At 43.9% G+C, this 15,509-nt stretch overlaps 1 protein-coding gene across 1 annotated transcript; it reads left to right on the top strand.

Annotated features, from left to right (window-relative positions):
* Positions 1-1,135: 1,135 nt before the first annotated feature.
* On the top strand, positions 1,136-5,550 carry LOC112457676 (GATA-binding factor C-like). Its single transcript, XM_025020856.1, has 3 exons — positions 1,136-1,326; positions 1,983-2,185; positions 2,647-5,550. The coding sequence occupies exons 1-3, from the start codon at positions 1,155-1,157 to the stop codon at positions 2,671-2,673; spliced, it is 402 nt and encodes a 133-aa protein (XP_024876624.1). The 5' UTR covers positions 1,136-1,154; the 3' UTR covers positions 2,674-5,550.
* The last annotated feature ends 9,959 nt before the right edge of the window (positions 5,551-15,509 follow it).

Below are 15,509 nucleotides of genomic sequence, written 5' to 3'. Positions count from 1 at the left end.
CCTTCTTCTTCTTCTTCAACGGGGAAACAATACCCGCGACGCGCTCTTCTCCGTGTGAATGCGCGGACGAGGCGTGGTCGCGCGCGAAGAAGACGCGCAACGGTGACGTAGCGTCTCGCGAATTGCGCTCGAGGACTGTCGATTCGTTAATTGCACCGGCTACCAGAGACTACCAGGAATCTGAGGGATTCCTTAATTGCGCGCTCTCTCGTCTGCTAAAGCCGACGAGATTACGTCAGTGATGTGCGCCGCGCTCGATCCCTCGTCGCGACGTCATTCTCGTTTCGCTTCCAGAATCAATTCCGAGATAACGGACGAGAGACTGCTAATATTAACCTGTGCATCTTTCGAATAATAATTAATTAAGGGAAAACGATTTAATCGGACTGTGTCTTCTTAAATTCAGTATTATAAATTAAATTAAGTTGTAGGAATAGATAGACGTGTGTGCTGGTTGACAGGCTGTCCGACTTTCGCGGGCGAGAAGAACGCAATGAGAATTGATTTAGCGCGGTGGCGTGCGTGATGGACGGGGGACGGGTATGAGAATCCGAATGGAACGTTGCGGGAGAGGAAAAATCGCAGATTGAAGTTTAGAATAAAGAAGGGTATTCCTCGCGCGCTCTGCCGTCCGTCGAACATGCAACATGCGATGATTTACGATCCCGTGTACCGAGCGCATTGCCGAGCATCGCCGCGCCGCGCCGGTCGAACGGAGAAAACGCATCGCGCGTTGCACTCCAATGAATAACATCTTCCGACACGATGCTTCCTTCTTATTTCTCTCTCTTTCTTTCCCGTTACGTCACCGTATTGTTCGCATCTCGGTAATTTTACTGTCCTTCCTCAGCTGATTTTTTATGTTCTTCATTACATATAATTCCTTTATTCTTTTTTTTAAAACTGTCTCACGGAAATGTCGCGACGATGTGGCTGCGTTACGTATCATTCCTTCATTTCTTTGAGATTCAATTAACGGGTCTGTTCTTATCGACGCTATTATAAATTTCCACGGTTAGGCTCTTTCGTCCACCGCGCTAATAATGAATGAGCCGCGATTGTCGCGCGCGACAAATCGCGCTTCCTACGTAGTATAAATTCTAAACTTAGCGAACTGTTGACTTCGACTGTTGCAGGTGAACCGGCCGCTGACGATGAAGAAGGAGGGCATCCAGACGAGAAACAGGAAGCTCTCGTCGAAAAGCAAGAAGAAGAAGGCCGGCGGCTGCCTAGGCCTCGGTGGCGTCATGGGCGACATGATCAAGGCCAGCGGACACCTTGATCTCGACAACAAGCCCTTCCACTCAGGATTTGGATCGCCGATGGGTAAGTCGAATTCTTCAGCTTATATATGCAAAAAGATTTTTTTATTTCAAATTTAATAAAGCCGCAATTTAGCAAAGTTCCGTACATTATTATATTATGAATATTACATAACGCTAGAGACAGAGAGATTATCTTCTACATCTAAATCGTAAGAAAAAGACTTATTGTTAGGGTACAATGTACCAATCCCTGGACACGTAAGACCTATGTCTGGGCACCTTTATCATTTTAGTTCTTAAATAAATATAACGCAAATTAAAATCAAAGATAAAAATATAATACAAAGAAAATATTTTTATCTTTGATTAAAATCGAAGAATCAAAGATAAAAATGTTTTCCTTGTATTATATTTTTATCTTTGATTCTTTGATTCTTTGATTTTAATTCGCGTTATAACTTATTTAAGGGCTAAAATGATAAAAATGTCCAGACATACGTGCATTTACCTTATTTACGTTTTAAATTTAGATTTAACTTAGCGGTAACGCGAAGATTCGCAATTGTACGACGTTTCTCAATATAATCGCCTCTGCGAACGATTCAGCACGGAACGGAAAGAATCACGCCGTATCTCTCGAGGTCTCTTATGCGAAATTCATATGCGGGGCGCAAGGTGGGATTTTAAAAGGACGACGTTTCCCATTACTTGTTCCAGGTACATCGCAGCATCATCACACGATGCATCCGGCGATGCAGCATTACATGTATCACACGGGTGTCGGCGTGGCCGGAGGTCTTCATCAGGGATTTGCGCCACCGGCGCCGCCCCCCATCCACCCGCACTCGCATTCGCATTCCCATTCTCATCACATGACGAGTCTTCAGGGTCTGCAGCTGGCGGCCACGACGAACGCAATGGTGAGTGCACGATTGTTACCTTCATCGGCGATTGACCAAAGGCTTCGGCCGCCGATAATCGATCGGGATCTACCGCGTGGAGTTTGCCGATTCCCCTCGAGTTGTGAACCGGGCTTGACGCGCTGCAGTTATCTCGCGACAGCGAAATGATTTGACCGCGTGTCATTTAGATTCATAATTTCCAAATGTTTCAGTCTCGCTTGATGCAGAAATTAAAAAAAATTATCCATATACAAAATGTGAATATTACGTTTTCGACGAGACACGTTATTCTGAATATTATTCTGAAGTTTCGATCGCCGCTGCTAGTGTCAGTTACCACGTCCGTCTCTGTTTCCAAGCGGTAATATTAATCGCGCCGGCGCGCGCGCGCGCGCGCGTGCACGCGAAAGGAGAGCCTTCACTCGCGCGGCCGACAAGTAGAGCATCTCAAGAGTGTGGTAATCTTTGTCTGGTTTCAGACCGGCTGGCGATCGGAGTACACATGAATCGCGAGTGACTAGCAGCTCAGGACGCAGCCCACCACTGTCTCGTTGTAATGTAAAAAAAAAAAGAAAAAAAAACCAGAAAAAAAAGAAAACTAAACACACACAAAACCGCTCCTCTTCTCTTTCTCGCACGCGGGCCACCTCGCCAAGGGGCCACGATCGATCACCGACACGACACCGAAAATCCCGACGCGCGGGATTCTGGGACTCACAACGTCCTTGTGCACTGGCCGTAAAAAGAGCGCGCGCGCCTGTCGGATCTTTCTCAAGTGAAAGCTCATGTAAATATGTAAAGTTTCAATGTAGGGCCATCGAGCCCCGGCCCCAAGTACAAAGGAAAAAATCAGCTATTGTATTGAGTCTTATATATGATATATAGCATGTAAATAAATATATAGATACAAGAATTTATATTATGTGCGCGTGTACCGAGCGTGTGTGTATGTGTGAGCGAGTGCATGTGGGACGAGCGTATGCGCGTGTGCGTGATGATGACCTGTTTTAGGTGACTCCTCGGAGCGATTCTGGGCGAGCGATCTCTGGCCGGACCGTCCGGACCGTCGCGCGGGACCGTAACACGTTGCGGTCCGCCCGCGCGACGGTCCCGACGGCGCAAAAAAAAAAAAATCCGCTGGATTTCCACGCTTCGCGCCCAAAATCGGTTCCGAGTGCGAAGAGTCGCGCGGAGTGCCGCGAGTGCGCGGGGTTCCGGAACGGAAGTCCGCGGGCACGGGAGTCGACGCGGTTATCGTGCAATTTCAAAGGAAGATGTTTATTAACGGGCGTTCGTAACTCGGTGCGGGATCGTTTGGACGTTCCTCAGAGATCCCTCGCCGTCGGTCGAGTCGCGCGCCGACGAGTTTCGCGTGGTCGCGTGTGCAGAGTTTCCGAGGGACTCGTCGAAGCTGCGATGTGTCGTACGGCCGCAATTAAACGTAACGGCAATTAACAGTCTCGCAAACGTAATTTACGAAGCTCGCTATATCCTACGCGGACTCTTTCGAAAGAGAGAACGTCGTAGCGTTCCCTCTTTTCAAAGAGCGACTACTTTTCACTATGTAGCAATCTAGATCGTTAATTAAAAAAAAAATTGATGTTTCTCCTTCCGGCGGCTTAAAGAACGCATTTTTAATCAAGTAGACGCGAGCCAGCAATAATCGAGGGGGGCGTGTTCGATCGCCCGGCGCAGTGCGCAGTTTTTAGAGAACATTTATAATACAGCCAATATATCGCGCGCGCGGAATTCAGTCCCTTTCCAAAGAGTCGATCGAACTTCACCGATCAACGCGAGAAACGCAATTTATTTCCCAGGAATTGAAACGCCTTTCCACGATATCTCGAAGTGAATTGAGCATCGGTCGCGGGATCAACACACACCGGTAGTCTCCGAAAATCGAGCTTTTTCCCCATTTTGTTTTTCTTAGGATTTTCGATTGTATACCTTGCCTCTATCTGTCCACTGTCGGCGTCCATTGGTCCAGCACCGTTCTGTGTGTCGTACCCGGTTAGTGATAGTTTACGTAAGTGTAATAAAAAACAAGCGCGTAGAATAAATTCGTAAATTATATACAGAAGCCTCCGACGATCGCGATCGATCGGCTCAACCCGAACGCGTCGATGCGATCGCCGGATCGCACGAGCGTTTTAGCTTCATAATTTAGTCACGGCGGACACACGAAGAATCCACACTTACACATTCACACACGTATACACACACTGAACAGCAACAGTCAGCGCGCAAGAAACACGAGAAATACGCGATTAAAAGGCAAGTGTAAATTTTGTATCTTCGAAATTGTGTATCGTTATTGTAATAATATAGTATATATATATATATGCAAATGAAAAAGAAAATAAAATATATGTATTATAAATATATATTGGAACACGCGGGGCGGGCGACCGTCGCGCGCATTAAGTGATTGTGCATAATTAGCAACTAATTGCGCATCATAAACAACCATGCATATAAATAGTCAACAGGATATAATTGAAGACTCATCGGCGAGTGAACACACGACGCACGAGATGTCGTACAGAGGTGAGACGCGCCGGGTGATCATTAGCATTGTCATTATCGCTATCGGTCATCATCGGGTCGATTGTCCATTGATTGATCGCTACTCGTGAAAAACTCACTCGCTTGGGTTCTCCGAACACATTGTGATTTTTCGATTTTAGAGGTTTTACCACTCGCGTATGTTTTTTGCGACTAAATAGACGTACATAGGTAATTACGAAGGTGAGAAGGGAGGAGAGAGTTGAAAAGGGGGAAAGAGAGGGCAGACACGACGTTCGTGATTTCGGGAGGATATCGCGCGGTATCTTTTCCTCCCGCCGCGAGGACGTAAAACGAAGCGGGGCAAGGTGGCCCTTCGGGATCCCACGGGGGGACGACGAGTGGCGGCGATTTTCCAAAAAGACTGAGGGGACGAAAGCAAAAAAGAAAAGTCGATATCGATGGTCATTTTCGTGCGAGGTCTTCGCGCGTCCAGATCGGAAAGGGGGCCGTGGGAGGAGAGGAAGGAAGCATCTATTAATAGTATTATTAGGAAGTAGCGTGTAGCCCTGTGTAAAAACAAATAAGAAAAATATATATATATATATATGATTTTTAAGAGAGGTCGATCGCATCCGCACAAACGCGCGAGAAGAGAGTTAACGGTGGGTGAAAAATTAGGGGGTGCGACGAGACGACGAGAGAGAGGACTTTGAGGGAGAAAGGGGGAGAAAGAGATGAAGAGTGCCGGAGCGATCCTTTCGCACACGCGGACGTACGGCGAGGATGTTTATTGGATGTAAAAAGTGACACATTGTAAGATACCATTGTAAAAAGAGGTTTTAACTTAAAATAAATTAAATGATAAATCACGCATACATACCGACCAATCTTTAATCGAATATTATGTGATTATAGATGTGTATATGTACAATGTATAGCATTACGATGCTCTCTCTCTATTTTCTATTCCTCTCTTTCCCCGTCTCTCTCTCACCGTCTCCCCTCTCGTCTATCTCTCTTCCCTGTCTATCTCTCCTTCCCTCTCTCTCTCCTTTCACACCTCTTTCTTTCGCGCTTTAAAACCGTCCGTATATTCTTCTGTCCTGCTGCCTCGACTTGACACCCGATTTATTCCCGCGGAACCGCAGATCCAGTTGTTTTTCTCCCGATCGTCGGTGTCGATATCGCCGATAATATCGTCGCGTTATCACCGGACACCGAGACGACGTTGAATTTTCCTGGACGACTCGAGATCAATGCGCGACCTTTGATAAATCACACACGCGCCGTATAAACTGATTATTATGGAATTATTAATGGTTTTATTCCGCCGTATACGTGTTTCTTTCTCTCTCTCTCGTCGCGAGCATGACGATGTTGTATCGTTATCTCGGACGATGTCGCGCCGCCGACACGCGGCTCCCACGAAATGAATTTCTTTTCGCTTCAAGCTCGGATGAGAAAGAGAGGGAGAGCGAGAGAGAGAGAACCCGAGGTTCTCTTAATCAATCACGCGTGCCGATAATAATATCGTTACGGAATTATTAATGATTCCATTTCGCCCGCATCGCGGCGCCGTAATGTCATTATCGGGCGATGTCGTGAGCAAAATTCTTTCGGCGATTAGAAACAATGGCGGTGTCGTGTGATAAATCGCGCGCTCGCGCGACGGCGATGATATAACTCGTACGCGATCGAGTCGTATATTGTTTAGTTAGCGCGCTGTCCGACCGACAATACGCGTAGATTGCAAAATTCTATTGACATCGTTAGCAAAACAAACACGCGAGAGCGAGAACTGCGTATTTTTTTTACGACTAGTCACAATTAATCATGAGTGGCATTAAAAGCCTGTCGACGCTTCGCTTTGTTTTGAAGACAATCCGCTCGCGGACACATTTTACAAGTATGTTTCAAATATTTAAATCACTATCGAGTTTCGTAACAAGCTAATAATCTTATCACAAACAGCCAGTTCTCTTATTGTCATCGGGAATAACATATTCATTACGATATTATACGCGAACAATAATTCAATAGCGAATCCTTTTTTAAAAACTCAAAAATATTTTAATTTTTTTTTGCTATTTGTAATAACCGTGCGATGTATCGGGACAGAGGGAGGGGTTTAGACGAATGTCGATTAGTATCCTTTTATTAATTAAAAGACGTAACTGAATTGAGTCTTACTGGACGAGGTGTTTGCATGTAAATCGAGGCAGCAATCGCGAACGAGATAACGCCGTGATTACAGCGAAGCGTAGATGAATCCCGCTCCGCGATATGATGATATCGGTAGTTGCGCGCGACAACCTCGATGTCACATTCGACGTGTTAATGAGTCCGGTAATAAGAGGAAATCGTGTCATACACGAGCCATACAATAAAAAAAAAAACGAAAAAACAGCGGAAGAACATTCCGTAGCTACTCCTAACATCGGAATTGGTTTGCGATCCGATCTCACGCCTATTCGACTGCATTAAATATATTAATTAATGCGACTCTGACTGGCATCTCGCGAAGATACATCTCCGCTCGGGAAACTCAGTGATAAATTGTAACGACACGTTACCGTGCGTGATAAAGGTCGCACGTTAAGTTTTTACGATCGAATTTGTTTCTCTCCTGTTACAACGGCAGTATCTGAGATGCTATCCCTTTAAACGAGTGTAACAATAAGTTGGCGGAAATAATTCTTTTTGCCGCGTTATGGCAAAGAAATTATATCTGTTGAGATTTTGTACGATGCAACTTGTGAAGACGAGATTGTATATGGAAGGGATTTTTGCACTGCGGAGTCCGGTTGCGAGTGATTAGGTGATATTCGTATATATGTATATATATATATATATATATTTAATTATATATACATATATATATAATTGTTATTTTATCTATATACGAGAGAGGTTTTGAAGCGCAAGGTGTGCAGGACGAAGGAGTTTAAAGTGAAGGACGGTTACACCATCCCGTGCAACCAACTATATAAAATGTACCGTAACCGTTATCTCTCTCTCTCTCTCTACTGTGTATTTACTTGAAAATTTATAAATGTGTGATATATCTACTTAATTACGCGACTTGTATTCATTGACCTTTCCCAAACCCTGCTGCATATTTTATTCTTCCGAAAACCGCTGGATTATTTTGAGTAAATTTTTTTAAACTCGCATATTATACATATGTTAATTAATAATGGAATTAATTATTTAAGGAACAAGACTTTTTATATGTGATTCTTAAGCTTAATAAATTATGTGCAAATATGTATGTATTATCTTTTATGTAGATATATATAAATTTATAAAAAGACGATTTGAGACAATTACAAGTTAAAAATTTACAAGAACGAAAAATTTAAGCTTCATTGAAGTATCAAATTCGTCGGACTTGCTACAGGGATTTTTTCCAGTTCCAGAGCATAAACCAGGAACCGCTATCACTGCGACTCAAATAAATCCCACGGGATCTCGATCGGCTCCCGAGAATCACGAGGTTGCGCGCTCGCTCATTCTATGAATTAGAAAATCGATAAAGGCGAGTGTGTCATCGTCTGAATCTCCAAATCCTTGCTTACGCGCCTTTGCGCAAGTCGGCCTTCCTCGTTTCACGGCGAATTAGGTCCGGATGGGCCCTTCGCCGAGGGTTAAAAAGGGACCGGAGTCGAGATATCTAAAGGAGAGACTGGAGCTATAGCAGCTGCTTACGTTCGATCGTAGCCGAATCGCCGACGTTGACCTTCTGCCGCGGGATTCTACGACGGAAGAAAGAGAGAAGGAGATAGGAGAAGAGAAGAGGAGAATGTGAAGAGGAACGGTTCTAGATAGCCCTGGCTAGAGAGAGGATATATACTTCCTATAAAAGTGACCGGGATTTCGCGTAATCCCGTTTCTCTAGGGTAGCGGAATAGAAGAGATGGGATACCTATCTAACCGCTAGCCGAAGCTCTTCTCTCACGAGCGCACATGATCCTCCTTTTCTTCGTGCAAGCTGCGAGTGGTGGAGTCAAGAGAGTAGTCCCGAATTCTCTCTTTTGCGGTTTATCGCAGATTTCGCGGTAACGATGTTGGAGAACGAATATCTCCCCGAAATGCACATGTACCAGCTAGGCTGCTCGTTCCGGCGACAACGATAAAAATTCTTCAAATTATTTATCTTGATTTTTTAAATTTTTAATGAAATTATCACGGCGAGATACTATTATGGCAAAAACTAGATACCTATATAGGTTTATGTCAATATATAGAATATTTAAAGTATCAAGAGAACATAATCGGCAAAGAGGTACACTGTCTAAAATTCCAAGAATTTTATTGATTATTTCTGAGAATTTTTCACATTTCTAAAAATTTTTTGTATTTCCAGGAATTTTCCACATTTCTAAAAATTTGAGATTTCAGAAGGTAATTAAATTTCTAAAATCCCTCCGTCACCGCGGCCGCCGGCGCCGTCGCCAAACCTCCTCAAAATTATAATTTTATCGCTGAGCGACATGTATACGTTGTTTCTGAATGAATAAATTTGACGTAACAGTTCATCGAAAATCGGTATGACGGCTTCGGCCCTGTTCTTTCGCAACAGTGCTCTTGAATATTACGACACTTTTCCCGATTTCCACGTCGCTTTGTAAAGTGACGCACTGACGTAATCCGTCGATGTTTTCTTAAGTCGAGGAAGTCGGGATAAATGTCCACCGAGCGAAGCCTCCGAAATGGATCGGTGCCGCATGAACGATACTCTCGACTCGTGAATGCGGAGTCACTTTGGCGTGGCAGGACTTTGGGACCGGTAATCCCTTCTGTATATCCTGCCGCGGGGGTCAAGCACGTGGGGTCAGTCTCACGTCGAGTGTGAAACTTAGATTCAGGATGCATAGGCTGAAATAAATAATCAATCGTGGGATTTGTACGCCGAATGTCACGATCGAGGGTTGTATCGTCATCCTACGGATCTCTCGGGCCAGGATTCTATATAGATGCGTACATAGATATATGTAAGCAAATAAATATCTGCGACAGTATAGCGTATACTTATCTCATACGCAATCGAATTCGAATAAACGAGAGTAAAATCATGTCTCAATAATTTTTAGTTTTAAATTCTCATCTCTCAATACGATAAAAAAAGATTATCGAGAAAGGAGAAATAGTGCGAAAGATACTATTGAGAACTTACTTCGTTATCGGCAAAGAAAGAAATCTTTTTTATTTCTTTAATCATGCTTTAATCATTTATTACAGCCTGCAGAATATTTAGTAATAGTTTCTGATGAACATATAGATTTAAAAAAAGATTATCGAGAAAGGAGAAATAGTGCGAAAGATACTATTAAGAATTTACTTCGTTATCGGCAAAGAAAGAAATCTTTTTCATTTCTTTAATCGTGCTTTAATCATTTATTACAGCCTGCAGAATATTTAGTAATAGTTTCTGATGAACATATAGATTCATAACATTAATTATAATAAAAGAAATGGAATTTACGGATTCGACATTTTATCGATATCGATATTCTTATCGCAGACGGAGATTTCCACGCGACCGATACGCACGTCCGCATAATAAGCTCGGAAATATCGCGTGCACGCAACGATTGCGCACGATGGAACTGTCAGGCCGGGACAATTCGCGCCGGCCCTGCTGGTTCGCTATTGAACCGGCCGCGACCCGTACAAATGACCAGCCTAGATTCCTCCCGACGTCCGTTTTCTATCAGAGCCGCGGCATTATTAATAGGCGCACGCGACTTTATTCGAGGCATCACGCACGATGCGTCGATCCTCGAGGATGGCCCGAGAAGAAGACACTAGACGAGGAGAAGCAAGTTAACTCATTCACAGATTTCTACAAGGCGTCCGACAACTTTTCCACGAAATGTGATTTCTCGATGTTGTTCACGCCTGTGCTATCTTAATTAATTGTCTTTATACTATCAGCGATAGAAACTAGTCACTATTGATAAATATATTAATAACCATGACAACTATAATATAAAATCTTATCAAATTATCTTACGCATTCATTTAACAGAGTAGAGTACGTTGTAATAATCATCGATTATCTTCTTATCTAAAAAACGAAACACACAATAAAACTTTCAAGAAAATACCATTTCAAAGAATCCGCGCACTGATATATTTCTGTGAAACCGCGCAACAGCGTTCCAGCTGTTAAATTATAATTGCTGAGGGCCAAAACGGCGAGCGCGTCGGGCGCATCGAAGGAGGGAGGACCGCGTAATACAATCTACCGCGCGATCGGCGAGCATCGCCCGGTAGGTTCGCATCAAATGAGATAGAGCACGGTTTGTTATATTTCTTGAGGAGAGAACAAGTGTCCATGAGCCCTGGAGTGAAGAAGCAACAAAGTAGAAGGTGAGAGGAGGGGGGAGGGGGCCAGAAGAGGTGGATCAGCAGCGTTATTAATGGGCACGATTACTTGGCGAAACTCGCGCCTTTGTGGTGCCAGCCTCTTCTAACTCTTACCCCCGCGTCTTTTTCTCTCTCTCTCTTTCTCTCGCTGCCGCCTCCACTCCCGTTTCCCCTTCACCACCACCTGAAATCCTATAATACCCACACGCGCATTCTCCTTTTACACCTGTGCACGACTGTCTAAGTTATGCATGGGATCCTCCCACAGAAACAATGCACCCGCTCCTCTGTCCCTTCTTCTTCCACGAGTCCTCTCTTTTTTCCCTGCCTCTCTCCCTCTCTTTTTTTTCACGCTTTTTTTTTTTACTCGATAGTTTCATCCGCGCCGCGCCACGTCCGGTACTAGCCTCGCCAAATAATCATTACTCGAAACGATTTCGCAAAGTGCATGCAACAGCGTGCCTACCGATAGAATCTACAGTTATACCGGTTATACGACTTCAAACTGACGCATCGCGTTTCAATTATTGTGAGAGATCTATAGTATTATTTTATATAAAGTTGTAAAAGCGAGCGACATGAGATCCTCATGGACTTTCATTAGCGCTTAAAAATTTTTACGTAATACGATACACCCGCGAGGATCCCTTTCTGCGCAAGTGTACTACGAGATATATATTTCGACGGCTTTCTCCAGCGCGTCGCGATCCTGTCTTACATTACGCCGCGTTATAATGATGAAAAGGGGGCTATGTACATAGCGGACGGAGATTGAGCCGAGAGTCGACGCGAGTCGACTTTATCATTTAATTATCTATAAAAGCGCGTAATTACACATTTCGCCGCGGATCGGTATTGGGAGTCGCGAGGCCAGAAAATTCGGCGCACCGAATTTAATTGCGGGCTTAATCACGTGAACGCGCCCGTCGATTGCCCGTCGAGGCACCTTGCGAAACCGAGTCCAAGACTATTTGGTTACCTGCGCGGAGAGGTATCAACGCCTCGAGGACGCTCTCGATGCCCGATTTCCGATCAGACCGGTCGACCGGTCGATCGCAGCTCTCGATCGACTTCTCACCCCGGCACCTCCTCCATCTGTACGCCCGTTAGCTCGTACCCTCTCGCTCTTTCTCCTTTCTCTCTCTCTCTCTCTCTCCTTTCCTGGGCGTGTTTCACGGTGCTTTCCGATGGATCGAGAAGCAGGCTCGCTCCCCGATGCGCGTCGATACACATCCGACTGGATTAATCGCATCAACGGCTGACCCGCTCGAAACTCGCCTAATCTAATCTAATTGAGAACCAAATCCGGCTAGCACCGACAGAATAAAAATTGAAATTGAATGTATCTTCGGTCGAGAAGTACAAAAGGGCATCGTATTGTGCTTTAATATAACTATATTTTATATTAAAGTAATCCGTGAAAAAAATAGCTGCTTTCTAAAACGTGTATATCCATCTTCATACTTTTTGTTCTTCGAGGAAATATAATTGCTCTAAAAGCACATACCTCGAGAAATGTTGTGTCTGGTATAAATTAAATAAATAAAAAACTAAGCAGGAAACAAAGCTAAACGTCAGATTTCTTTCCGCAGGATATCTTTGCTCGCGTTATTGTCCGGAACTAAGAAGGAATAATGACCGAAAGAATGCGATTCTCATTTGGTAATATTGCCCCTAGCGTGATCCTGTCTACGTATCCGATTGGATTAATCGCTCCAATGACGGGACCGAGTCATCGAGCTAATCTAATTCCATCGGTCGGCCAGGATCGAGGGATCTCCTTGGCTCGCATCGCATAGCGAAGCAGCGGAAGAAGCGCGCGGACGGGGAGGAAGAGGAAGAAAAAAGTCTCGATGAGGCGGAGGCGGGACTCCGCGGGGGGTGCCCGGAGTGTTAAAATGTTAATTCGTGGGACGCCGTGGAAAGAGACACCCCCCTCTCGATGGATCGCCGCTGTCGCTCGAAGCGGCCCGGTCCGAGGATGCGCCCCATTCGACAGCCCGGTGAATCGAACTGTCACCTCGTCGATACGCGCGTCCGCGCGCGGATAGATTGATACGTTCATAAACCAAGTTTTGACGATTAATCTAATTAGATTGCCAATTAGCGCGACCGGACGATTACGGTAAGACGATGTTGGTATCGTAATGAACATCGGTTCGTGCCTCGAACGAGACGGAACGAAGATAATAATGATCTCGCGGCCGGTAACAATCGCGCGCGATCGCGGGGGTTATTTCATTTGGCAGTCTGCCCGTGCCCCGGCAGATCGAATCAAGAGACGGATCCTCCTTCCTTCCTATGCCGATTCGATCGTCTCTCTCTCTCATTCCCGTACAAGACCGTGACGAGCATCTACCTTACCTGTTGAAAAAACAATTGTTCAACAAACCAAACTGTGTTGTTCTAATTACACGATTCTTACATTTAAACGTAACGATACAAAAAATTGTGCCAACTGAGAATAAAAATTATACACGATGTAATTAAATTGTTCACATTACTAGAAATCTTTTAAATTTTACAATTATATTAAAATATATACATAAAAGTGTAAAATATTATTTTCTTACTATTTTCTTGTTTTTTATCGGATATTGAAGATGATTGAGAAAATTTAAACTATATATATTGTGCATAATTTTTTATTTTTAGTTGGTGCAATTTCTCGTATCGTCACTCTTGTAGAAAATTTACATAAGATTGTATGTAATTAAAAAACAACGCTATTTTATTTTTTCAACAACTGTTTTTTTTCAACGGGCAACATACAGACGCGCGTGTTAATCATCGCGGTCCTCTACGGAGCCGAACGCGAGCGAGAGGGGCAATCGATTCGACAAAGAGGAGAAGAGGGATCCCGAAAGACCGTCGATGACTAGTCATTGTTGCCTCATAAAGCCAGTGAATGCCCTCCCCGTGATTCCACCTCGGACAGCCGCCTTCCCTCGCCCGTCCTCCCGCCGCTCCAATCCGAAAAAACGATCGGGCTAATCGTTCAACGATTGTAATAGGTTTTCTTCGGTCATTGTCCCATCTTTGAGATCTTTCATGTACACTTGATGGAGATGAGACTGTAAGAGGCGCATGAAGAGAATTAGTCAAACATGACCATCTGAATCGTTATTATTACCTCGTAACATTGAAATATTGAAGTATATGGGATCTCGGCGCGTGTCCTCTGCCCCCTTTCGAGTTAAGTTTAAATTTCCGTAATTGCTGTTAATGAACGACGATATCTCATATGCAAAATTTTTCATTCAAAAAGTACAACGTGCGTAATGGGATTGAAAAATTAAATTAATACTAAATTTAAAATTGCCTGTTGCATTTGTTGATCGAGGAAACCTCTGGCGAATTTTGAATAACGGAACAACGTTGACACATCACAACGTCCCCATTATGGCGGGCTCTTCCGAGCGGTTTGATGTAACAGGATCACGTCGCGAGCAACCGAGAAGAAAAATGGGTAGCAAAAACGGCGGGGATCGAGGAGGCGAAATTAGGTGGCGGAGATCCTACGGGTAAACAGGAAGGGCGCCCTCCTGCACCAAGTCAATTCATGCAGGAAATCGGTTTTTCGGTCGCAACTTCTATTCCTTCCATCTCCCCGTTGCCCCCTCGTTTACTCGCTCTGTATGCTTGTGTCATCCGGCAGAAGTGGTTTCACGATCGCCATTGTGCGGAGTCCTTTTTGGAGGCTTAAACACGTCGCGGCGGGATTACCGGACCCGAAAGTAACAGTTTCGAAATTGAGGCCCCGCAGCAGGCCCCTCGAAATCTCGTTTGCAAATAAGATTCCGCGCATCAATGTCGGTGTATTTAATATAACGGATAGCTCTCCCATAAAATTGAGGTGAAACTGAGCTGACAGCGACCGCGAGGAGTAAAAAGAGCGCCATGTACGAGAATTGCTCCGAATCGTTGAAGCACTTTTTTAATATTTTAGTCTTAATCTTTTAAGTTTTAATATCTTAATTCTAAGATATCCCATGCAGTCTTAATCTTACACACATTTTTGTAATAATTTTCTAATAAGATTTTGCAATATTTTTTGTAATAAATTATATTAATGGGATACAGAGCGTCATACGTTTGTTTTCAGCAAAGAATTGTTTTATCGATTTTATTACTTGGGAAAGTATTTCAGATACTTGATATACTTTCGAGAAAATATTTATACTTTCAACTATAATTTTTAAGAAATGGCAGAAAAAGGGAGTTATATATTCCACACAGTTTAATTCCCCTATTCAGTTTTATCCGACTTGTAAAATTCTACTCTTACGCTCGATTCGTCTTAACAGTTGAAAGATTCAAGGCACAGTGTTAAAAATAGGCTAGGAATAGGTTTCCGTATGCTCAGGTTTAAAAACGTACAAAATCGTAAATTTTTGCGCATTTTCCGGCTATAAGATCTCGGCGACGTAGGCGTCGGAAACGAATTGCCGCAATAGTAGTA

The sequence above is a fragment of the Temnothorax curvispinosus genome, unplaced genomic scaffold, assembly GCF_003070985.1.
Source record: "Temnothorax curvispinosus isolate PA1 unplaced genomic scaffold, ASM307098v1 QBEX01008094.1, whole genome shotgun sequence".
Lineage (NCBI taxonomy): Eukaryota > Metazoa > Arthropoda > Insecta > Hymenoptera > Formicidae > Temnothorax > Temnothorax curvispinosus.
The sequence above is the reverse complement of the archived record's forward strand: the minus strand, read 5'-3'. Positions and strand labels throughout refer to the sequence as shown.